Below are 26348 nucleotides of genomic sequence, written 5' to 3' on the forward strand. Positions count from 1 at the left end.
AGAATCCCATTCATTTCCTATGGAAAATGGCTTTTGGCTCAATAGCTTCCATGGTATGGCAACCGAACACCTCAAACCAATGCAGAACTGTTCTACCAGATGGTACTAATTAGACACACCCAAGGATGATATAATTTGTGGCAATTTTATTTGTTTTTTTTAAGAATTCCATTCATTTCCTATAGTGAGCTTTGTCCATTTAACTCTGATTCGGAGTATCGTATTTGTCGATCCAGGTTATCCAAAGCAGCACGCTTCGTACCCCACTGGAACCTGACCTGGTTGTTGTAATATGATATCATCTATGGTCAACACAAAATAATAAATTATTCATTATTTTCAAAAAAAAAAGAAAAAATAGAGGCAACTAGGATGACCTCCAACTATATCCCAATTTATCGTCAACTTGTTGACGAAACATCATAAGGACTCCAATGCACCTCATGTAAAGACTGCCACCCAGGACACGGTTGCTATTATTTTGTGTGCATTAATTCATGTGCATTTCTTTATCAGGCAACCAATTGCACGTCCCCTTTTTAGGTGTTGTTCCATGGGTGTAAGGTATCTGACAGGGTCTTCAGGGCAGACAATAGATGGCTGAAAGCTGAGATGTATAGGCGTTGAGCTCACTGTTTACCTCAGCTGTGTTTACGCTTCACGTTTGTGCTTTTCCAGATAACCCATCCGCACACAGGTAAGAGAGTGGAACAATTTGGAGAAATGCCATACTGATGTTTATGGGGATTAAACATATGCTGTAATCTCAACCAATATGTCGGTTTTCAGGCTAAATGGTTGATTTATATTGACTGTCAATTCCTTTCTAGCTCCCCTGATCATTCTTAACCCGAGAAATATGAGCGACAAGTTAACTGCCCTGGAATCAGGTCTTGCCCTTATATATGGCACATTTTTGAAATATGCATCTAGTGAAGAAGGCGATGATCCCACAACAATTAGCAAGAAGGAACTTTGTCAAATGATTGCTGAACAACTGCCTCACCTTGCAGGGGTGAGTAACACAAGTTCAATTGCTATGCTTACATGCATATATTTATTCGATTTTGGTCTGAAAGAAATTATGTGTTGTACTTGCTGATTATTTGCTTAATAAAGGTGCACACACATGCAGTATGAGTGAGAGCTGTCAATGCAAGGGTCTGGCCTCGGGTCTAGCTTCTTTCTGCCATGCAAACTGTAAAATAATGTTACTTGTTGTATGTTGTTCACTGTATGTTTGGATGCATGGCCAGATGTCTCCAGTAAAAGATGTTCAATCTATAAAGCATGCATGTTGTGGTCGATGTGCCTCATGCAGAACGACATGGCTGAGCAAGTGATGATGGAGCTGGACTCAGACCTGGACGGCACCCTGAACTTCCTGGAGTACTGTAGCTTTATAACTTCTCTGTCCATGATCCTCCACATTATAGTCTCTGGGGATCTTTCATAGTAAAACATCAATCTAGTCAATAAAATGACATTCAGTGTCGTTGTACTTGGACCCTCGTGCCTTTGCTTATTGTCCGTCATCATTATTGGGTCGTTTTCGTTCAAGCACAAAATCACCAGTCTCATACACAAGGCAGGTGTTCCCACAGTCTCCTCAAGGTGTATAGTCTGGCCATGGATAAATAAGGATAACCCATACGCAAACTAAGCGGCCGCTTAGGGCCATCGACCGCCAGGGGGCCCTCAAGAGCGCTGTATTTTTTTATATATATAATTATTATTATTTTTTTATTTATTTTTTCTCAAAGCAATTTACTTAACAAGAGAGGAAACATAAACATACAGCTCATATAAGTATAAGAAAACAATGGTGGAATCAAGAATTTTCTGTCTGTCTGTCCCATAGACAGAGGTCATTGTATAGAGGTCTGATCATGATAACCTAAAATGACCTGATTCTGTCTGACCTGGCAACCCTACACATGCTGTTAATGTACTTAGTGTTGCTGAGAGGGCAACAAGCAAGGAACATGATGTTTGATTCAGCGCAGGCGCTCGGTTGACTGATCCCAAACAGGCAACCGTGATGGTGACGATACGGTACAGGACGAAGCTAAACGAGGCTCGCTAACTTTGTCCGACATCGCCTCTCTCCCGCTCTTTCCCCCAGGGCCGGTTCTAGCCCTTTGGTAGCCCTAGGCGAGATTGAGTTTTGCGCCCCCCCGTTCCCATAGCGAGCGGAGCGTTGCCCTGTCAATTTACATTACTATTATTACTAAACATCATTGAAGACACATGTTAACTGATTTACCTTTACTTTGCTTAGCACCCACTTATAGCTCTACTATACTATGTTGCAATTAAACGACATGTGATGCATGGACAACAAACAACAGAAAAGTTTCAGAACAATTTCTTTTTAATTATTTTAAATAACTTATATACATACATAAACACATAAACATACATCAACAACCTCCATACATAAATTAAAGATGCTCAAGAATATTTTGCATGAAATTAACTATTAACAAATAAGCAAAAAAGTATCATGTCTAATAAATTGCACATACAAAAATGCTACAAAGAATGTCCAAGTATATTTAACAAATTATGACAATGGATGAACTCCATAAACTACAGTTGCTTGTTCTCTGTGGCAAAACTACTCTATCAACCGCAAAGCAGGCCCCCAAAATTATCCTGCTTAGGGCCCCCAGTTGAACAGGGCCAGCCCTGCATGCAAAACATTGTTGTCGAAAGAAAAGCTTAATACTTAAATGCATATTATATTTTAATTTGTACTTTTAGGCTTAAATTTCTCCTCAAAGTTGTCTTACAGGTAAACTATATGTTTAAATTATACTTCAGTTGGAATATCCCATTGTTATGTATATTTTTGCAAGTGTTCTTACAAATATGCACCATTACACTACCGCGGTTTTACACTGCCTGTTGCGCTGGTGGTGCCTCATGGACGATAATTGCGGTCATTCTATATGGCCAACATACGATCCGATCGCTAGAGGGCAACAGGAGGCGGCGTCAACTGCAATAAATAAAATTACCTGGATAAACATTTATAAAAGACCAACAATTTGGTTTCAAATATAGTAAAATATTTCATAGTAATGTCTATCAAACAGCACTTGTTAAAATAAAAACAATGTTGTACCAATCCCAAACACATAACATAATGATACATTGCATGTCATACAGTGATAGAAAAGCAAATACACTAGCTATATAAAGCAAGAAGCAAGTGTACAAAAAAATCGGGTCATATTCAAAACAAATTATTATTTGTTTATTATTTAGTCAGTAGCCTACTGTGCAGCCTCATATCCTAAATTCTATTTTCTCTGCCTCAGGATAATAGGCCGAGTTGAAAGTGCCAACCACAATCGGGTATTAAAAGTTCCCTTAGCCTGCCTATGGTCCCCCAGTAGCTAGAAATGGCGTTAAGTGTTAAACGAGCACTAGCTATCCTGCTCTGCCTTTGAAAAAAAAAAAAACTCAGACCTACCGTTTCTCTGCTTTGCCCAATGAGCTACAACCGGGCGAGCGCGATGTGTCTGTGAGTGTGAATACACACACTGTAACGCAAGTGTTGTGCACTTCTTTGATATTTTTGATAACCATTCTACTGTTCGTGTTATGGCGCATAACACGTCGGGTTCCCTGACGTCTTTCATATTTCCACAACGAGACTCATAGTGGGGGTTATCTCAGCCATGGTTGAGAAGGAATTGGGAGGAAAGGAACTTTGGCTTTGCCCCCCTGAAGTACATGAACCGCGACATGGAGGAGAAAGGGATTGTTGCCCGCGATTGTTTACCGCCGGAGCCCCGCTGCCCGCTGCTCACTGCCGCGAGGCACCACCGCCACGGGGCAGGGGTGCCTTGGCGCTGCCCGCTGCCAAGGCACCACCGCCACAGAATGAGCCCTACTGTTTTGTGTGCGTGAGGTGTAAATGCAGGTACTCTGCAAAGATCTGCATATTACATTGCGACGTAGCTCTTCGCAAAGTGTCCATCCTTGGCGGGAAGAACAGTTTACTTGTAGAGGTGTTGGATGAGCAAGGAGGGACTGCTCATTCTTCTTGCCACTGAGTGCGTGTGGAGATGGCTGGGGCCTCTAAGAATAGTCAAATCTCCTAACCTTTATGCCTCCTTTCCTTAACATTTGTGGAAAACGTCATCGGGTCAAGGAGAGATGAAAAGGTGCTTCCTTTCGAACATTGGAAAAGACAGCACTGTTTAAAATCAGTTCGACTCCACTTTTCACAAACGTCATTGCGCGACGACGAGCATTGCTGAACTCTAGCGTCTCAAGCGTGGAACTACAGTTTTCCGAAGTTTGACTACAACAAGCTCTCTTTCGATCCATGCGTTCTTTTCGTATTGATTTTAATCAGGTTGTCGCCAACAGGGAGAATCACTTAGTTCGGACTTGGCCAACGGGAATATTTTAGGCCACTTGAATCCCAATTCACATGTGAATAAAAAGTTTCTTACGGTTTATATTGTGTGCTTAATAACCAGCAATAAATGAATTCATTTCGATTCAAATAATATGTTTCTGGAATTGGTATCCATTATTATCAATTGCATTTTCTTCTCTTCTCTTCTTCTGCTTTACCACGTCTCTCATTCGTCTTCACGTAGAGTCGGTCAACTTCGTCAGTGGCATGTTGCTTTAAATATTGCCGCCGTAAAGGATAATGGGATACCACTATCTCCTTTCCTTTCGTAAAGGTTGGTCGGGTAACCTATGCTAAAGGAGGGTTAAAGGATGCATCAAGGCTCCTTTCCTAGGCATTTTTTGAATTTGAACCACCTTTCCTCCAAGTAATCCGGGTCATCTCCATAGGAAAGGAAATTTCCTATGCAAAAAAGAGAATTCGTAGAGGCCCCTGGATTAACCTGTGCACACTGATTACTCAATGTGCAACAGGTGTGCAGCCTCACCCAGCCCTAGAGTCCAAATGACTCAGCCAGGCGAGGCTGCTTAGACCAGCCATCATCCACACATACTCCCACAGTGGTTGTTGAATCCTCAACTGTCTGACTGTGATAACCAGGGTGCGGTGAGCTAGCTAGTGTAATCTACCAGTTGTGCTGCACCCAGGTTACTGCCACACACGTGCATCCTTTATGATGAGTATATAACACACACGCGTGCGCGCAAACACACACACACACACAATGCAAAAGTATTGCATTGAAAAGCACTATATATCACTGTATCAACACTTAATTACCACAACATATACGAATGGCAACTGGTGCAGTTATAGTTCTATAAGAAGTATTGTGTTCTACAAGGTCATACTGATTTGTTCATAATAAAACCTGTGCTATAACAAGGACAATTTCCTTATACAAATAGTAAGAACGCTAATGAAAAGTTCCTTTTATTGCTTGTGGGTGAAAAAGGACTCAGAACACTGAGCTTGATGGTTCACTCCACTAGAGGCTCCTCACCCAGGAGGCTAATACAATGGTGCCCTTCATTGTAGATCACAAGGGGAAGGTCGGGGCACAGGAGGGGAAGGGAGAAGGGATGTAGACCTCCTGCCTTTCCATAACATCAAGGATTCAAACTAGTCGAATGGTCATGACAGGGAGCCAGGGAGTATAGATAGATTGACTGGGAAGGCACCAGTCATGATGACGAGTCAGGCGGGAGACATTGGGTCTGACCTGGGAATACAAGTGCAGGGCCGTCTTAAAAAGAGGGGTGGTGCGCACATCCAAAGGTAATCCACAGGTGCTATAGACGTAGTGTTGAATATAAGAGTAAGGAGGGTCTGCACACTGTTTAAATGCTCCAGAAGTGGATTTATTAACAGGCAACGTTTCGATCACTTCATCAGGCATGATGAAGATCCCTAGAGATCAATACAAGTGCAGGGGCCATGATGTCTCCTGCCACAATAGAATGGTAAAGCCGAGGGTCGACATCGGCTAAACGTTTGCCGAATCATTTAGTGAAATTACCGCTATCCAGATACAGTATGGTATTAAACCTGTTTAGTAAATGCACATAATTTGGAACCAATTCTGGCCAATCAGAGACCAGCTCCAATGCATGCAAAAAAATACGAAGCATGCTGCCGTGATCATCAAATGGCAACATAGATATACTGTATGTTATCTGTTGGTGTATTATATTATCTACGTTTACATGATGACGGCCTGAACAGAAGACGCAAAAGTGGCGTCGCGACTTCACTTTTTATTCCGCGTTTAGACGAGCGTTTTCGGGAGGAAATCTGCGTGCATACGGTGAAGCAAAAGTGTGTGGATTTCGAATGGTATGCAGGTCAGGCGGCTAGGTGGTGCTGTGATACGGGACACCATGGCCGTTTCTCAATTCGCGTACTTGTGCGTGCTCGTGTGCTCGTGGACTCGTGAAACGTCATCAGTCGTTGCCCGAGCACTGTTCCAATTCGAAGCACGCATCAAGCGAGTACTGTCGTAAAACCCGGAAGTGTTCTTGATGCGTGCTCGATCTCGCCGTTTCACCGAGCATGCATCGGAGGTGGCTCGTGTGTGCTTGCAATCGCTATAAATCCCAGGATGCATTTCGCACTCGCAGCAGTACGATGGCGGACAATATGGAGAAGACGCACAACTGTAGCTTAAAGGTTGGGTATAGAATTCGCTTTTTTGGCCATTTTTGCAAAATTACTTGAAATCCTTATCATAACCCACTTACAGCCACTGAGTTAGAAGTACTGACATGAAAGTTAAACAAGTCAATCATCTGTGGAACAGGCAGGGCTCGAAAAACTCCAGCCAATGATTTCCATTGCCACCGAGTTGCATTGGACAGTAAGTACGTCAATCAAACGGTCGTACTGCTCTCCCCCTCCCCCGCGCGCGACCCCTTCGTGCACGTACTCAACACATGACAGGACACGCATATCTTTTCAATTTTTATTCATTCAGAATATTTACATACTATTTGAAAATGAAAGAGGCTGGGATTTTGTTTTATATCATTTGTTTATATTGTTCAGTAGTATATGCCTAAATGAGGCCGTAGCACAGTTAACGGACGAGCAGAGGTGGTGACGTCATCGAGTCCGCTGCTGTTCCAATTGCAGGTACGTACTCGCGTGCTCGCAAGTCTGTGCTTGAAGTACGGACTTGCCAAGTCCGTACTTGCAAGTCATCGAGTCCGTAGCACGCGTGCTAGGAATTGAGAAACGGCCCATGTCTGAGCGCATGCGTAGAATCTTTCTTCTTCTCTTAACTGCGCTGCGAACACCAAAACAGAATTACAGATCCTTCTCTGTTCAGTAATACTATCTGTACATATCCTGTACATTTCGTGGAAAGACTCCTGTAAATTTATCAGAGCTGCCAGAGCAGCTTGACGGTCCGACGCATGGAAATAATCCAACATGTTCGTTTATTTCCCTGTACTAGGCTACTAGCGCTGTATGTGACGTAAACGCGTACGCGACGTGAGAAGATTTGAGCAGCGTTTTGCGCTTGGCAGTGTAGAGACGGGGACGCTACGGCGGAGCGTATTCAAGTTTTACACTCTGGATGATGGTTTCAGATTTTTGCCGTCACCGTCAAAACGAAAGGCATTTACGATAAAATATTTGGTCGTTTTTACCCGCAAGCGTCCGCAGACGCTTTATCCAAAGCTAGTTTCAAGAATGGGCCTTATGTCAATAAAACCATACATCCACTTATTGGGCTATGCCGGTCAATACAGTTGAGCCCGATTCTTTTATAAGATATGGTCAACTTAGAATTTCACATTGAACGAAAACAAGCTAAGGCGTGTGTATTAAACCAAATAAGATATATAATAAATAAAGTATTTTTACATATTATAGTATTTTTTCTCTTCTCCAGTAACTTCACTATAGGCCTACTGTGATTAGGGTTGCCAACCGTCCCGTAAAATACGGAATCGTCCCTTATTTGGCAATTCAATGTTGCGTCCCGTATTGAACCAATACGGGACGCAATTTGTTCCGTATTTCCATAAATGTCCAATACACATGTCTGTCACACACAAATACTAAATCTAACAATAATGATCAAAACAAAACACAGGGAATACTACGGTCAGCAAAATTGTCGCGGCGGGATCTACGCAAGACCCGCTCCGGTCATCTGTGTGTCTGCGCATGCGTGTGGTGGTCACGGTTGCCTAGCGACAGACACCACACACCGGCGCTGCTCACAAAACCTGCGCCTTTTAAAAATGTCCGCTACACCCGATACTCCACCACGTCCTCAAAAGCGTAAACGCTTGCAGAAGTACGGACGTGAGTGGGAAGACGCACATCCTTGGCTGGACAGTGTCAGTGGAGATGTTTACAAGGCAAGTTGTAAAATATGTCGGCGAGTGTTTTCAGTGGCGCACGGTGGGCTGTCTGACATCAGACAGCATGCAACAGGACAGCATGCAACCTTCTTCTCTGCAATAATATCCTCTCTCTCTTTGAGGAAGTTGTAAAGAAGCTGGAGAGTGATGTAACCACCTGTGTTGAGTTATATTCCATCATGGAAAACTTCAAGCAAAAGCTCACACAGAGACGAGATTAACAGTTCTATGGCTACTTAACTAAATTGAAGCTGCAGCGTCTCCGTCCACTTGATGCTGACATGGCAAGGGCAGATTTTACTGCATTCCTCAACACAGCACTCTCATATGTTGAGAAATGGTTCAACTTTTCTGAAGACTACTGGTTGTTCTCACTGCAACCTCTCTCTCTGCACCATGGCACCATGACCTTTACTGACATTGAGAGGGTGACCACCAAGCTCAACCTCATCCATAAAGTCAACATGGATGAACTTTATGATGAATGCTCCACAGCAAAACCCATTCTGAAGAGGCTCAAAGAAGATGCTGAAGATGAATGGAAGTCCAAAGGTGTGGCTGCCAGGTGGGTGGCTCTCTTTCGAGTAGCTGACCTGCCAAACATGCTGTCTATCACCAGACACATCCTGAGCATCCCAGCATCCACTGGATGTGTGGAAAGGATCTTCTCCAGAATGGCCAACAAATGGAGTGAGTGCAGGAACAGGTGCTCCACAGAGCTCATGAGAAGTGAGCTCCTGATCACTCTCAACTTTGAGCAGTCCTGTTCAGAGTTTTACAACAGCGCTTTGAAAGACAAAGAGTTACTCAGTGCTGCAAGGAGTAACAAGAAGTACACCTGGAAAAAGAAGTAACAGTTTTGAGGGGAGGAGTAATGTTGAGGGAAGGAGTAATGTTTTGCACTTTCTTTTTTTACATAAGTTTATAAGTGTTTTTGTTGTTTATTTGTACTGGTTTTTTTTGTAAAAATGTTCAAAGAGAGTCCCTATAGTTATGCACTTAAAAAGTAACATGAAGTTCTCCGTTTATTTAGTGTATATTTTAAAAGTTCATTGCTGCACACGCCACACAGAGATTTCATTCAAGATTTAATTGACTGCACTTTATAAGAGAATGTTATGTGGTAATAAAGCATTTCAAGATTTAAGTATGACCAATTCCTTTCTTGATCAACCCTTTACTAAAAACACCAGCACAAAATAAAACATACCACTGCTGCGGGCGCCCCGCCCCACAGGAGTCGGGCCCGTGGTGGGCGTCCCTTATTTTAATTTCTGAAAGTTGGCAACCCTAACTGTGATATGAAAATCAATTCGTTTAATTAGGCCTACGTTTAATTCCTTTCCATAGGTTACTTTATTTTTTCTTTCTCTTCTTGGTCTCTTCCAACTAATATATCTTACACGTTTGATTGTCAGTTTACCTAATTTTAACTTCTAATTTCAAAAGGCCCATGTCAAGGACGACGGTTAAATCAATATAGCCTATATGTTTAGTAGTATAATTCTTGTTGTGTGGAATTACTTTGATCAAAGCATTGCAAGGGTAATTTGCGATCTGTTAAGAAAGTGAAGTACTGTCCAGCTTACTCTAACAGAAGCCTGCGCCAAAGATCATTGCGACATATTTTAAACTGAACTCTCCACACTGCACTAACTGTACGTCCACACCAGGAGCGACCAAAGCGTCAAAGACGCTTTGGTCGCTGCGAATTTTCGCTGCGAATTTTTCTGTTCGCTTTGGTCGCTCAAGTCGCTCATGATGTACAATTCAATTATGCAGACGCATTTAAAGGAGCCGTATGCGTTTAGTAGGCCCTACAGACAGCCATATCAAATATTGAACTCTCCCATACACCTTGGCCATATTGCCGAGACGGAATTTGCTTGTTCGATAAAGTGCTTCGACAACAAGTAGGACAGTGATTCCCCCCAATATAAAAATCCTAAAATGTAGGCTAATTACAACCGAGAACAAAAAACTCTGCGTGCTGTAGTAGTTGAAATATGTTTCACTGATCTGGATCTGCAAATCATGATCTGCACTCATTCGTCGCATTCAAAACAATATAGACGTTAGCGCACATGGCTAATTTGCATACGTGCACAGGACTGGTTGGCTCCGCAAGGCAAATAATGGAACATATCTATCTATCTAGGTCTTTCTGTCTATCTATCTATCAACGCGTGTCTAGTTTTAATGTGATGTATTGTGTGTATGTCCAGTCAGACTTGTTCTGTGTGGTCTTGTAGGCTACTGTCCTTTGTGGGACGAACCACCTAAATGGATTCCCATTTAGGTGGTATTTGTGTCGTTTGGTATTAATAAAGACTTGACTATCTATCTATCTAGACTATTTAATTAAAAATTATTCACCTCAGGCTCCGTGAATAGTGGGGAATAGAGGGATAAAAGACAAGAGATATATCCCTTGTCATTTATCCCTCGTCTTGTCGATTAGTTTGTTTATGTGACGGTTTTGTTTAAAGCATGCTACACGCGATTGGTTGGTTAGATTGCTTATCATCACTTGATATCCAAACCACTATGGCGTTTCGATCTCTGAACTGAAAAAGGGTGGGTTCGTACAACACCGGGTGCCCAGTTACAGCCGCGATTAATACTTCAGCCGACATTTTGTTCAGTGAGTGAATAAAGGTAGGTAGGAACCAAAGTGCCTGCCGATGTTCCCTGGGATCCACGCAAGTGAAGAGCGTCTACATTCCGATTGGCTGTCAGTGTTTGGTCGCTGAAGCGAATAATAGTCATTTGCATAAAGTTAAAAAGTTTTCAACTTCTTTTTGACGCTCTGGTCGCTCAACTTTGGCCGCTGGTAGCGTTGGTCGCTTTGGTCGCTTTGGTCGCTCTTGCCCATAGAAAGTGAATGACTTCCGGCGATTTGGTCGCTCAATTCGCTTCTGGTGTGGACGGACAGTAAGGGCGGTGCCTGGCTATAAAACCCCAGCCCTCGAAATTCTCAACTCCTGAACCGTAGCCGAACAGTCCACATTCTTCTCTTCTCCTCTCAGTCCAACAAGGTAAGAATTGATTCAATTGGTCGCAACAATAGCCTGATCCGCCTTTGCCTGCGGCTATTGCGGTTTTCAGTATGAACGTCTATTTCAATAGGGGAGTTTAGGTGTAGGATTTGTACTTAGTTGAAAGGGGAAACGCTTTAATCAGTGGAGCCCTATTCAACTGTACTTTATTTATTTATTTATAGGCTATATTTATTTATTTTACGACTCGACCCGATTGTCTCTTACGGAGGCCCATATGTGCATGCCTCTTTGTGTTTTTCCATCTAAGTTAGTTCAATTCACACTTTAAAATTAATCCTATAATGATGAAAATAGAAGCCTGAGCCTACAATCAGCTATCAAAGTACTGGCTATAGGCGGCTGTATTCAATTATTCTCTCTTGTTTAAAATGCGCTATTCGATGTGATTATAGGTGTTATAACCACACGTTTGATACACAAAGTCGAAGGTAGAGGGTGTGGCTGGCTATGGAATTAGGAGTGGACTGTGGACATGACCACACTGGAAAAGTTGACGTAGAGACGCCTAGCTTTTTTCTTTAACGTATTTTTTCACAATGTCCCTTTGTAACACGTTTGATTGTTTGTGGTTTTACCACCATGCCAGGCTATGCCAACTCATATAGTTCATGCCTGTGTTGTCGCCCTATAGTTGATCATTAATGCAACCACGATTTTCTGCATAAAGTGAATCCAAACGTCACCCAAGGAGCCTGATGGTAACATGTTGTTCTTAATCTAAGGTTATATCCATGCTTATTGTATGTAGCCATGTAGCAACTCTCTCTCAAGGGCCTATGCACTGATCGACACCCCGTAGAGGTTGCTCTCTCTCTTTGTTTACTCCATCGTCTTCTTCTTCAGCAGATCAGCTGTCACCATGCCTTCAGAACTGGAGAAAGCAATGGAGTCCCTCATCATGGTGTTCCATCGCTACGCGTCCAAGGATAGCAAGAACGGCACGCTTAGCCGGCGGGAGCTGAGAGATCTGATGGAGAACGAGTTGTCTGGCTTCCTCAAGGTAAGAGAGAACGCGGGGCTCCGTAGTCCCTCACCTGTTCACACCTGTACCTGGGGCTCTGCCGGCAGAGTATAGTCTACCCCAATACTAGAACCGGCCGTTTACACAAAGCTTTACCCCTGTGTCTCCCTTTCTCCCAACGCCATGAGAACCATGAGTCTGACATGGAGTATTCTTACACTCTCTTCTCCCCAACCCCTCACCCCCGCCCTTCAGTCTCAGAAGGACCCCGCCGCGGTGGACAAGATCATGAAGGATCTGGACACCAACGGCGATGGCCAGGTGGACTTTGAGGAGTTTGTGTCTCTAGTGGTCGGACTCTCTATCGCCTGCGAGCAGTGTTATAAGATGCAATTGAGCACGGGCGGCAAGAAGCATTAAAACCCCACCAGCACCGTCAGCAGAGAGCTGGAGGAGATGGAGGAATAGAACATTTCAAATGTCCCTTGTTTTCTTTTTTGTATCATGGTCCATTAAACTCAATAAATATTCCTGAACACCCAAAGAGTGATATCTTGTGGTTATGGGTTATTGTATGGACTTTATCTGTACTTGTGGAATCCGCTTTTTACACTTATTATCGCAATTTAATCCAACTTGGTTAGTTTTAGTTATATCCCTATGTGAGAGAAACGGGTCTGTCACCATTCAGTTTTAATTTTGTAAACAGCCATGTGATAATAGGCTAAAGGTGTGGCGTGGGAAGGGTTTTATCTTTTTCTGTTTCTTGTGCAATTGGCTCTAGTTTAGTTAGAGTAAAACGTCCACAGGGTGTGTTGTTGACTCATACCACTGGACTCGATAACGCCACACTCAGGTATGATGACGTAAGGTCAGAGGGCACTTCCCCACCCTGCCCTGTCTCTGAAGGAATCCTCAGCGTTGAAGGAAAACACCCAGCACACTGCCATCTCCCAAACACTCAACCCACTGACACACACCACACACTGATGTCCTTCTGGTGAGGAAAGGGTGCTTAGGAGCAAGCATCACGTGCTTTGGAAACAACCAGTGGTTGATATTTTTGCCAGAAAAAGTAAAAGAGGAAGTAGAGCTCTGGGCAGTTTCTGAGTCACAGGACATAGCAGGCTCATGAGTCTTTTTCCGCAAGAGCCATGTTCATTGTGCTTCATATTGACCTTGTGGGGAGGTGTGGAAACCGAGTTCATGGACCTTCTGTTCCCTTTTCTACTTCCCTTTTATGTTCGTCTGTCCGTCTGTCTTTCTCCCTTCTTAGTTTGTGTGTTTGTTTGTGTCTTACATTCATCCCTTCTTTCTTTCATTTGTTTGCTCCCGTCTTTGCATCTTTCTTTCATGAATGTTTTCTTTCTGAGCAGAAGATCCAAGATAATTAAAGAGTGTGTCTTACTTTTTTCACCCCGCCCACAACCCCACCCGCCCAACTGCTCCCTTTTCTCTCCACATCTTGTGAGCTCTTCAAAACTATTTGTTCAGGACAATGTGGCCTGCCAGTGTTACTAGTTACAGGGGCCAACTGGAGGGTTGCTAAGTTACGACTGAGTGGGTGTGGCCAAGGGAAGTACAGCTTATGAGGCTCACAATGCGGCCGCACCCATGTCATGCACACTTTCAGAGCTCTGAACAGGGAATTCTCTTCAGAGACTCTAAAACAAAGCTTTATCTGTAATAAAATACAGTCATTGATTTACCCAATGTTTTTTTTTCTTTTACATTTTTTTTATTTCCTGTTGATGTTCTGGTTGTTGTATGGTGTTCACCTGAGGAATTTATTCTCAGGGTTTTCCTGTTTTCTGTATCTCAATTAGCTAGGACGCACTAGAGATCTGATTAATTTGATCCTTTTATCTATTAGTGAATTTTTGCTCCCAACAGACTCATCTCTTTCCTTCTCTTTCGCTCTTAATAACTCTACATATGCCAAATAAGTTATCAAATCTTTGAGATACATTTTAGATTAAGTGTACTTACAAGTAGGCCTCCCAAACTGTCACTACTCCTCGTTTGATCTGTATGTTACTGTTACCTTACTAAACCACCAGAGGGCATAAAACATTTATTTTATGTTGCCATGGGATTGAAGACAAAATATAATAGTAAGAGGCTTACTATTCTTAGCCCAAAGTAAAAAAAAATGTCATCATTCTGTAACAATCAACTAAATTTTAAAATATATTAAAACGCATAGTCATATATATTCATTTAAATACGATTTTACAAACTCAAACATATTTAAACATTGTGATGAACGGAGCGCACTACCGGGTCGGACGAGTTGAATGACTTGGGATGAGCGCTTGATAAGGGCGGAGTGACAGCGAGGATAAGCATAAGCATGAACATGCACGGCGCTCCGTGTAGTGGGGGGAGCTGATGGGAATGCGGGGGCTGGTCCTGTACAGACCTGTACAGCTCATGGCTCCTCCCTCCATGACCTAAGAAGCGAGGGCGGCTGAAGGTGGTGCTGGCTTGATGGGAGGCCATGACGAGAGACGTATGTTTTGGTTAGGCTATGTTATGTTATGCTATCTAGGTTATGCTTGCTGACTGATGCAGTCATTTTCTTTTCTTTTGGAACGTTGCTTTATTTTTTTGTGAATGTTTTGGAGAAAATAAAACCTCACTTTTCTTTGTCCTGAGACAATTGCCCTCATTTTTGCCCACACTCTCAGAATCTTGTTGGCCGTATCACAGATACGTGGGGCGACCACGCCGACTGAATGCTGTCGTCGGCCCAAATTTGAAGTAAACACTCGACTTCACTATCGCACCAACGTAAACCCACTCGTGAACTGCTTGCCGCCATTGTTTAAAATGATTGTTCTAGGGAAGAAGGGCATGAACCTATAAAGAAAGAAGGGTCGCGCAAGGACTACGTCATCCAGCTCACGTTGCGTATCCGCACGTGTGCGCGTGTCGTCTCATTAGCGTGTGTACTTTGGCCACGGCACACCTCTCCCAAGTGTGCCGTGCCCAAGGGGCTGTTCCGTGCTGGAATACGGATGGCCGTTGCACCAAGTCCTGGGCCCCTATACTAAAAGGTACTGATGAATGCGCTGAATTGTTGAGGGGGGGGGGGGGGGGGGGGTGGAAGGAGCAATTGTTGACGGGGGGGAGGGGGGGGGGCTTAGTACTATGGGCTGGTAGTTAATTTATTTTATTTTTTTTATTTTTTTTGTGGGCCCCTAGAATCGTCATCACCTTTCACCCCTTTACGACGGCCCTGGGCGTGGTCACACTAGCCAAACGTTCTAGACTTTAGTATGCAAATGAGCTCGGGCACGGGGCCGCGGCCCTAGTGTGAGTGGCCCCGATACAGACTCTTGGCCGCTCAGTGAAACATTTTAAATAGTGGCTGATAATTATGAAATGTTGTGTATTTGATATTTGTGATTAGGGCATGGTGTTGGTCAGCGGGGAATGGTAGGCTGAGCATAGCAGCGCAAAGAACATTATGTGTTCTAACAAATACGGTTATTGTAAACTGGAGGTGTGTGTGTGTGTGTATGTTGATCCCTGCACGCTCGACCCCATCATGATAGGTACAATGTGTCAAAATCGATATTGCCTATCCTGATATTATATCTATAAACCTGCCGTTTCTTTGGTTTGACGTGAGTTATCCTCATTTATCCATGGCCAGACTATACACCTTGAGGAGACTGGGGGAACACCAGCCTCGTGTTTGAGACTGATGAGTTGGTGATTGTGCTTGAACGAAAAGGACCCAATAATGACAGACAATGAACACAGGCACGAGCGTGTAAGTACAACGACACTGAATGTCATTTTATTGAGTAGATTGATGTCTTATTTACAAGCCATGTGTAGGCACATGGACAGAGTTGTGACCATGGCGCAGTACTCCATGAAGTTCAAGGTGCCGTCCTTGTCTGCGTCTAGGTTCTTCATCAGGCAATCAAGCATTTCCTTCTGCATGAGGCACAAGCACAACAACATGCATGCATTATAAATTTAACATCTTTTACTGGAAACATCTGGCCACTTCGGCAGCAACACACAATAAAATGCATCCAAACGCACAGTGAACAACATACAACTCCCCATAAGTAACATTATTTTACACATTTTGCATGGAGACGAGAAGCGAGGCCCGAGGCCAGACAGTTGCATTGACAGCTCTCGGTACTCATGACTTTTATTTTGACAGGGTCACAAGTCCCCTCCGTCTCAGCTTGCTTTGAAGCTCATGAGGAGGAGCCCGAAAACTGGATGAATTTCTGGCCAAATGTGCATGTCTATGTTGGCATTAAGCCTACGATCATACAACGATAAAGAGCATGGATACAAATTGGTCTATAACTTGGAGTATCTCAACAAAGGACATATCACAACAAATGAATTATCAGGACCAGATTTCATTGCTCCTGATTGGGTCTCGATTACAATACATGGATGCATGTTTGTGCACCTTCATTATCACCACAACTAAATACATGCACGTAGAGATTGAACTTGTGTGACTCACCCCGCCAAGGTGAGGCAGTTGTTCTTCCAACAGCTTTGCCAATTCCTTCTTGCTAATTGTTGTGGGATCATTGTCACCTTCACCGCTTGCATAGTTCACAAATGTGCCATATAGAATGGCGAGACCGGCTTCCATGGGAGTTGGATCTTGCATATTTCTCTGGTTAAGGATGATCGGTGGAGCTGGAAAGGAATTGACATTCAATCTAAATCAAAAATTAAAAAAAAAAACTCAAGCACATATTTGTTGAGATGACAGCACATGTTAAATCGCCGACATCGACATCTGTGTCGTACAATCCTCCAAATTGTTCCACCCCCTTACCTGTGTGTGGATGGGTTGTCTGGAACAGAGGTGGTAGGGTCGGTGAGAGCTCACCACCTTTATAGCTCAGCTTTAACCCCTCCCATTTGCTCTCCGTCCTTTGTCCTCCCTTAATGTCACCATGTCAGATATCCATCATCCATCAGCAATGTTGACACTAGCTGAATACTTATTGTCTCAAACTCGTCATGCAAGGACAAAATGCCTTGAGGGCCAAAACAGTTTATTTGAGGTCTATAATTACCATTGTTACGGTAATTATAGAAAAAACAATGTAAACAGAAGAGTATTCAGGTGTATTCAGGTTTGGCAGCTCTCGGAGGACACAATTTTTATTTCTCAGAGGAGACATTCTATGCACCGAATCTGTCAAGACTTGCCTGAAGAGATAATTAGGGATTGGCTCCCACTATAGAGTGTTGAGCCTTGGTGCCGCAACATTCAGGCAGGAAAATATATATTCCGAAAAAGTCCATCAAAATGGATCCAAGGCGGGTACAAAGCACAGTGTTCATTGGTCGTCCCCTTGTCTTCTATCAGGGACATTTCATTTTAGAATACATATCTATTCTTACTTAATTATGTACTTTCTTATTCTTATTCTCTTGAATATGAAGTTGACCATGGAGCTGCATGCTGAAGTTTGCATTTGCTCGCTCTTTTGTGACACTAAACTTTAATCGCATTCGTGGAAAAAAGAAAAGAGTTGAATTCAGGTGTGGTGAAAGTAGATATTTAGAGGACTCCTATTCAATCGGTTGCGTTGGCAAACACACACACACACACACACACACACACACACACACACACACACACACACACACACACAGGGTCAGCCATGCCTCGGGGCAGGGGTCTCCTTGCAGGAAGTTAAAAGCTGCCTTTGTGGAGAAAGAGGTCGATCATAGTCAGTTTTAATTTTCTAAATAGCCATGTGATAATAGGCATAAGGTGTGGCGTGGAAAGGGTTTACCTTTTTCTGTTTCTTTTGCAATTGGCTCTAGTTTGGTTAGAGAAAAACATCCACAGGGTGTGTTGTTGACTCCTACTACTGGAATCTATAGCACCACACTCACTCAGGTATGATTATGTAACATCAGAGGGCACTTCCCCACCCTGCCCTATCTCTGAAGGAATCCTCAGTACTGAAGGAACATACCCAGCACATTGCAATCTCCCAAAAACTCAACCCACTGACACACACTACACTGATATCCTTCTGGTGAGGAAATGGTGCTTATGAGCATGGTTTTACATATTGTGCTCTGCAAACAACCAATTGTTGATATTGTTGCCTGATTTCATTACAAGTGATCGAGGAACTAGAGCTCTGGGTAAGTGTTTTCAGAGTTTCTGAGTCACAGGACATAGCGGACTCATGAGTATGTTCCGATGTTTTCCCTGCCACAAGAGCCGTCTTCATTGTGCTTCACATTGGCTCCGTGGAGGGCGATACAAGGAGTGGAAACAGGGTTCATGAACCTTCTATTTCCTTCTCTGCTTCTCTTTCGTTTCTTTCTCACTTCAGAGTTTGTGTGTTTGTTTTTGTCTTACATTCATTCCTTCTCCCTTTCATTTGTTTGTGCTTGTCTTTCATCAATTTTTTCTTTCTGAGCTGAAGATCCAAGATAATTTATCTTCCCCTTTGTCTCCACATCTTGTGAGCAGCTCTTCAAAACTATTTATTCAGGGCTCGACTATTGTGGCCTTCCAGTTTTACCAGTTACAGGGGCAGACCGGAGGGTTGCTAAGTTACGGCTGAGTGGGTGTGGCCAGGGGAAGTACAGCTCATGAGGCTCACACTGCGGCCACACCCATGTCATGCACTCTTTGAGAGCTCCGAAACAGGGAATTCTCTTGGGAGACTCTAAAAAAAAGCTTTATCTATGATAAAATAAAGTCTTGATTTACTCGATGATTTTTGTTTTACACTTTTTGTGTTTCCTGTTGGTGTTGTTGTTGTTGTTGTTGTTGGTGCATGATGTGTACCTGAGGAATTTGTTCTCAGGGTATTCCTGTTTTCTGTATCTCAATGACTGCACTATTTCATCTCTCTTTCCTTCTGTTTCGCTCTTGATAACTCTATATGCCCAATTAGTTATCAAACTACAAAACGGATTTTAGATTTAGTGTACACACATGTTGCCCTCCCAAACTATCACTATTCCTCGTTTGGTCTGAATGTTACTGTTCCCTTTTTGAACCACCAGAGGGCAAAACACATATTTTTTTCATGTTATCATGGGATTGAAGACAAAACATTACTTATGCCTAGCGCAAATCTAAAAGCTTCCTCATTCTGAGATTTTTCACAAACTAGGTTTTAAAATATGTATTTAAAATATATGTATTGAAATTCATTTTTACATGACTTAAACAAACTTCCTCAAATATGTCAATCTATATTCTAATATCCTGATAATAATCCATAAACATGCTGTTTCCTGTGCAGAAGAAAGTGTATGGATGTATACAAACCATAGGGCACATGTAGGCCTAATACCTTATATGCGGTTTGGATTGGATTGGTTCAATATCCAACATTTCTACATTTAAGAAGTTCAAGGAAAGTAAAACTTACATGCAGCTACATTGAAATAATATTCAAACTGCCACTTTGCAAACGATGCCTGTGCATAAGGAATTTCCCTAGCCCTTCCGTTGTTGTTTTGGTCAAATGATTTGCATTCACACATTCATACGCATGTCTAGGCCTTATACTCAGATGCCACTCAATTCCTTTTGTGGAAATACTAATAACATTCCTCTAACGTAAGCCAAATAAACAAACAAAGAGTGGTTCGGCACCCATGGCTAAAATGTCAATTATATGTAGAAAAAACACCAACTCAAGTACTGTTAAACCAGCAGGGTTACGAACACTTGTATGAGATCTTGCATTCATCGCTATGATAAAGTACAGTTTTAAGTTCAGTCTATCTCTGGGCTGTAGTTCCCAAACCAGTCTTTTATGTTAGCCTTTTCCCCCCTTCTGTTGCTGACAATTGTGCTCCTCAGTATAATTACGACAGTGAGTTTGTTGTGGTTAGTCCCAGTGCTCACGCCCAGTCCTGATAGGGCCGTTTTGGGCGCCCATTTTCCACCCTTTTTCGGTTCATAAGGATGTACTTAGGCTACAGTCTTAATTTGCACAAGCAATGGTACCATTGTGCTCCATTTTGTGTGAAAGTATTATGGCATACAGCTCTGTAGGAAAGGTTCACAATTAAAAATCCAAAATAACTATCGAAATATCGAAATAATAACACATTCATGGTGATCGCGTCATCTTGAGTATGACAAAAACATCTCTGGTACGACAAAACATGGATTAAGGCTTGGTAAAAACCTTTCCATTGGAGAAGCATTTAAAAAAAAAAAAGCCATCACTATGTTTCTGCAAACTTTAATTGTATTGCACTCATCAAGTAATATAAGGGCAACATGTGTAAAATGCCTTGAGGGCCAAAGGAGTTTCTTTCATGTCATTGTTACAATTATTATCTAACCCTAAGATCAACAGGACGGCTGAGTAGGCCTATATAACAATGGCTTATTTTCTGTTTTCCTTTCTATGAAAGGAATACCAACTGTTAATAACGTGCAACAACGTATCTCAGGTTGAGCAGCTCTCATTGGAGAACATTTTGTTAGTGTATTATGTCCCATGCCTTGAATTCTATTCACCGAATCTGTCAAGACTTGCCTGAAGAGCTTATTAAGGATTGCCTCCCACTGTAGCGTTGGCGCCGCCAAATCCAGGCAGGATGTGCAACACCGATGATCAGCATATCACTTTACACAACTATTGAAATATTTATTCAGAAAAATCAAAATGGATCCACGCACACACAGGCGTCAGTGTTCATTGGTCGTCCCCTTGACCTCTATCAGGGACATTTGCATTTTATAATATATATATATATATATAATTAATATATCTTTATTCTTACTTAGCTTAATTTATTTTCTTATTTTTATTTCTTGTGTATTAGTTTTTCTCAGTCGCTTTGGTACATTTCTCAGATTAGAATTGAAATTTGCAAAACAGTAAGTGCATTTCTCAAAACAATAGCAAAACACCATGGATTTCATGCAAAAGCCAGTCTCTTGCTTAAAATCCTTAGTTCGTTTCTCAGAGGTAAATATCTGTGTCAATGAACATGTCAGTGCCATCAGAATGACAAGTCCTTGCGTCATTGTGTACGGATAAGACAGTCAAATTGCTTTGTCATGTCAATATAACGGTGTACTCTGGAGGGATTTTCTGATGTAAACTATGGCTAAAGTTTTGAAGACATTATTGTAAATTGTAAGTTACACCTTAATGTATGTGGGAGATTGATTGCAAGAGACTGGACAAGATTCACATTTACGCTTTGACTGTTTGCACTGTAATTTGTTGACGGACCATGTCATTGCTAGAAATGTGAACATAGGAAAATCTACTTAGGGTAAACTGTACATGCTTTGTTGTATGAATTACAGTGCAGTCTTCCTACACCTCCTGACGTTCCTGTCTGTTGGGCCACAAATTCTCATTCTCACACAGCCTCACTCCTCTTCCTCTTCTTCTTCTCTCTGGCTGTTGACCCTGTCCAATTCCTTGTCCTTCCATTGTCAGACAATGTAACATTGTGTTGTGCTCCAGCTGTATAAATACTAGCCAGTTCATGGTTCAGGAGATGCACCTTTGACCTATTTCAGTAAACGGGGTTGATCTAACAAAGTCAAGATTCACCTGGTAGCAATTTACCAATTCAGGACAGATTTAGAGAAAAAGTCTAATGGAAATGTATAGAAATATGCTTGACATATTATGACAACTTGTTTTTGCATGTAAAGACTTAAGCAATGAACTAATGCCTAAATGTTGTGGGGGTGAGACTATTCAATAGACACCCATTACAATACATTTTGATCGACATGACATTTGATAATGTAGGAAAGAGCAGAGAATTGTACATAATCATTTGCATGAATGTACCAAAGCATTTGCAACTTGTTCAAAGAAATGAGAAACAGCTTTTCAGATGTGCACAAGTGACACATATATGTGAAGATTGAACAGGTAGTTTTGAGAATTTCAATTCTGATCTGAGAATTGTACCAAAGCGATTGAGAAAAACTGTAAAATGTTGATTTCGATGAAATGTAAATTCCTTTCCAGCTCAACCGATCATCCTTAACCAGAGAAATATGGCAGAACCAACCGCAATGGAAACCGGTCTCGCCATTTTATATAGTACATTTTTGAACATGCAACTAGGGAAGGCGATGATGATCCCACAACAATTAGCAAGAAGGAACTTTCTACGCTGATGCGGGAACAACTGCCTCACATTTATACGGGGAGTCACACAAGTTCAATCCCTATGTTAACGTGCATATATTCATTTGCATCCATTTATTTGTGGTGTTACTGTAAACAAAAACTCAAGCACATATTTTATTTTAGATGACAGCACATTTTCAATCGCTTACATAAAAATCTGTATGGTACATCCATCCAAATTGTTCCACTCCCTTCCCTTTGTGCGGATGGGTTATCTGGATAGTGCTGGTCAAGTCGACGGTGAGCTCACCACCTTTATGGCTCAGCTATGTGGGGAAACTAGATATTAAAGGTCAGCCTACAGACCTGTTTCTATGTTGAGAAACAGGTCTGTACGCATTCTGTTTTATTTTATAATAGCCATGTGATAACAGGCTAAAGGTGTGGCGCCAATGTAAAGGGTTTATTGTTGGGAATTCTGTGTCTTGATGGATATTTAGAGAGTACCTGCTTGGCAATCGGTTGCTTGGCCCCCCACACACACACACAGACAGACAGACACACAAATACACCGTGCACACTCATGTGCGCACACACACACACACACACACTCATGTGCGGACACACACACACAGACAGACACGTACACACCGTGCACACTCATGTGCACACACAAACACACACAGAGAACCTAATGTCAGCCATACCTGGCAGGGGTCCCTTTAGTGCCAACCTACATGTCTTTGGAAGAGTGAGAAAAAACCAGATTGCCTGGAATTAACTTGCAGAAACGGTAGGGAAAAGACATAGAGTGTTTGAAATGCAAGCCATTCATGTACACCATTAGTAAGTGAAACGTGTCCTCCTATTTTGGCAAGACTTCCAAATGAGGCTCCATAAGTATAGGTGTAGGAAAACCATGCAGAAGGATATTATGAAGATACCTTTTTTCAATGAAATGTAAAGCAAAGAGCGAAGGATGAATTTGCGCATGATCATGAATTAATAGTTCCCATAACGGTGGCCATTTTCTCTGCCTCCGGCTAAGTCTCCATTTGGGACTGGTTTGGTTTTTAGAGCACAGTGCAGTGAGTCACTACATAAACGGCCAGAAAAATAGCACGAGGGAGGGGGAACCCAAACATCCCACCACAGCAGGCTGAGTCATCTGGACCAAATTTTCCATTTCCATTTCACCTCACAAACCGTTTCTGTTAGAAGGTCTTAAAACTTGGGTGAAGGAGCAAATATTTTACGCAAAAAGGCAGTAATCTGTGAGCAAAATGATAAAGTGAGTATCCGAATGTGGGTGGATGTGTATGGGTTTCATAGCGCAGGCTATACACAACCCTCTTTGATCCTCACCGCTTTTTTGAAGCCCCAGGGTTTCAAAAGTGGGAAACTGGTTTAGATGTCTGATTTTAGCATGGGATATTGTTTGGTTTGTTACTTTGAGGGAGGGCATGGTCTACTAAAGGAAATGGGCATTTTCCGGCTTGCCACAACCAATATCAACAATAAAAATATATAGTTTTTCGCTTCTGTCTTCAAGGAAGTATAGCCACCAAGCAGTCATTTCGAAAAAGTTATACTGAAGAAGACATGAGTATAAAGCCTCCAAGACCAAGTTATTGGTCTGAGGGTTTTATTGTGTTTATCTCAACTATTGCTTCCAACTGTTTTCCGTGCAAGCAAAGCAACACAGGCCGCCCAGAACTTGTGACTATCGTCAATTATGTTGAAACGGGCCACAAGCATTCCAACAATGAACTGTTATGTGGCTGGAAAGAGGCTGGAGGATTTAAAAAAAATAAAAAAGCAGTTGGTCGAGGTGCCAAGCTCCAGTTCGTCCACGGGCAAACACACTTAAAGGGGCAGCCCACCATTTGACTTCAACTTAAAACCCAGAGCAGTCTGCAGGTCAACAATCCGAACACACATTAATACTGGATAGTGGGTTAGAAATCTTGGAATTCAAATCCTGCTCAGATACAGGATCCGGCAGGCCCAGCATGTAGCATCACCTCCCCTGGGAGAGAGGAGGAGGGGGCTGTGAGGAGGGGCTGTGATAAAAGGAGGATAAAGGGTGTGGCAATATATAGGGCATCCCAACCGCCTTTTTCCCGTTACTTTCGACTGCGCTTGTCTTTCACCTCCTCATCCGCTTGCTCTGAACGTGCCCCGGGTCAACTCTGGTGAGTGCAATGAAAATAAGTGATGCTTTGATTTGAAATTCCTGCCCGCTGTCATTTGCTGCATGTCCTCCCCTCTCTCCCATACCTTCCCGTGTAACTCACTGTATCTTCATTGAATAAAAAAGCAAAAGAATGCGGAAATAAATCTTACAAAAAACTTCAACCAGCCTGAGTGAGCAGGCTGATGTTTTGTGACTTGTGTAACACTACTTCAGTGAACTTCCCTTTCACATATAATACTTTGAGTAAATTGCATCCTTCGGAAACGTTTTCATATTTTCGTAATATAATTATAATTATTATAACACAGAAGTATTATGGAAGATTGACTCTTGAAACACGTACTCCTGAATGTACTGTATATTTGTTCTCCCGTGGAACGTGGTTGTTCAAAGGTACACCAACTTGAAATTACCTTTGGGACTTCACCCATAAGTATTCCTTGGCCCTACCTGGGGAGGTGCTGTTGCCGTAGCAACACCAGCCTATGTCAGGAGGCAGTGTTACATCTGTATTTTAGACTATAGTGAGACCCGTGACCTAACTAACAAGGATACAAACACCTGCTGCTCCCGTGGGGTGGTTGGTGGTGTATTTATATCCATCATTGGAGAAAATCAAATGATAACACTGGAAAAAACGAGAGGAGTAATGTCCCTTAGAATGCTAGAAGCTGATTTGTACACCGTAGCAATTTGGTTTTAGTTTAGATGAGATATGTGTCTCAGTAGACACAAGATTATACATACTGCAGAAAATATTCTGGAGTAAATGTGAACGAAACCACAAGGTTTCTCTTCACAGATTACCTTAACCTCTTTCTCTCTCCCTTCTCTCTTTACTCTCAACCAGCCACCATCATGTCTGTTCTAGATAGCATCGGTTTTCTCATCGCTACCTTCGAAAAGTATGCTGGGGAAGATGGGGACAAACGCACCCTGTCCAAGCCGGAGCTTAAAAAACTGATTCAAACTGAGCTGAAAGGTTTAATAGCGGTAGGTCATGGGAAAGTGGTTCTACGTAGGCGTGTTTGTGATGAAATGTGTAACATCCTGTTGTGCTGTTTTGCTCTTATGATTTGATGCCAGTTTGCAATATTATCAATAACTGTAAGAACTCTTTATACAAATTCAACGTTCTATAATAGCCCCCCTAACCCCAACCCATGTGAAAGAGTGTAGGTATATTATTGTGAAACACTTTTTGTACGTGCATTTCCACATTTGCATTAAAATTGCTTAACCAACTGAACTCTTTTACCAATTGGATTGTTGTCCCTTTCTCATCCAGGCATCCAAACCAGGTGAGGTAGACAAACTAATGGATGACCTGGACCATAACAAGGACAAGTTGGTGGATTTCCAGGAGTACATGACTTTCATGGCTGCCGTAACAATGATTTGCCATGAGTTCTTTACAAAGCAGTAGGGCATTACCGCCATCTTGTGGTCATAATGTGTTATTTGAATGCAGCTATTGATCCAACTAGTCAGAGTAAACTGTACTCTACTGCTAACATAATAAAAAATATTCAAAAACATCCGCTTGGTTACTTTTTTTTACCCAAATGAATGCATGCTACTGTAAATTTCAACATAAAACGCTTGAAACTATTTTGGATAGATACCAGCAGCACATACATGTTGTAGCATCCACAATTTGGCAACCACATGCATTCAGATTTGACACCACACAGGGGTCAAACCTCATG

At 42.3% G+C, this 26348-nt stretch overlaps 2 protein-coding genes and 2 long non-coding RNA genes across 6 annotated transcripts; 3 read left to right on the forward strand and 1 right to left on the reverse strand.

Annotated features, from left to right (window-relative positions):
- The first annotated feature begins 452 nt into the window (after positions 1–452).
- On the forward strand, positions 453–1505 carry LOC132450793 (uncharacterized). The gene is made up of 3 exons (XR_009523915.1): positions 453–697; positions 831–1015; positions 1322–1505. It is a non-coding gene; the product is annotated as an uncharacterized LOC132450793 (long non-coding RNA).
- A 9743-nt stretch (positions 1506–11248) lies between these two features.
- Positions 11249–12880, forward strand: s100a10a (S100 calcium binding protein A10a). Of its 2 annotated transcripts, none has more exons than XM_060042888.1 (3): positions 11249–11351; positions 12219–12375; positions 12592–12880. In XM_060042888.1, exons 2-3 carry the CDS (start codon positions 12235–12237, stop codon positions 12754–12756), a joined length of 306 nt encoding a protein of 101 aa, XP_059898871.1. In that variant the 5' UTR covers positions 11249–11351; positions 12219–12234; the 3' UTR covers positions 12757–12880. The 2 variants fall into 2 exon arrangements, with proteins under 2 accessions (XP_059898871.1, XP_059898872.1); XM_060042889.1 differs by having other exon boundaries at positions 12222–12375.
- A 3238-nt stretch (positions 12881–16118) lies between these two features.
- Positions 16119–18159, reverse strand: LOC132450787 (uncharacterized). 2 transcript variants are annotated; one of them, XR_009523906.1, is made up of 4 exons: positions 18141–18159; positions 17168–17276; positions 16844–17025; positions 16119–16287 (listed from the first exon to the last, which is right to left on the reverse strand). It is a non-coding gene; the product is annotated as an uncharacterized LOC132450787 (long non-coding RNA). The 2 variants fall into 2 exon arrangements; XR_009523907.1 differs by having other exon boundaries at positions 17168–17372; positions 18141–18155.
- Positions 18160–24477: 6318 nt separating this feature from the next.
- Positions 24478–26177, forward strand: LOC132450786 (protein S100-A6-like). The gene is made up of 3 exons (XM_060042895.1): positions 24478–24637; positions 25490–25632; positions 25928–26177. Exons 2-3 carry the CDS (start codon positions 25498–25500, stop codon positions 26063–26065), a joined length of 273 nt encoding a protein of 90 aa, XP_059898878.1. The 5' UTR covers positions 24478–24637; positions 25490–25497; the 3' UTR covers positions 26066–26177.
- The last annotated feature ends 171 nt before the right edge of the window (positions 26178–26348 follow it).

This window comes from Gadus macrocephalus, chromosome 22, assembly GCF_031168955.1.
Source record: "Gadus macrocephalus chromosome 22, ASM3116895v1".
NCBI classification, from domain to species: domain Eukaryota; kingdom Metazoa; phylum Chordata; class Actinopteri; order Gadiformes; family Gadidae; genus Gadus; species Gadus macrocephalus.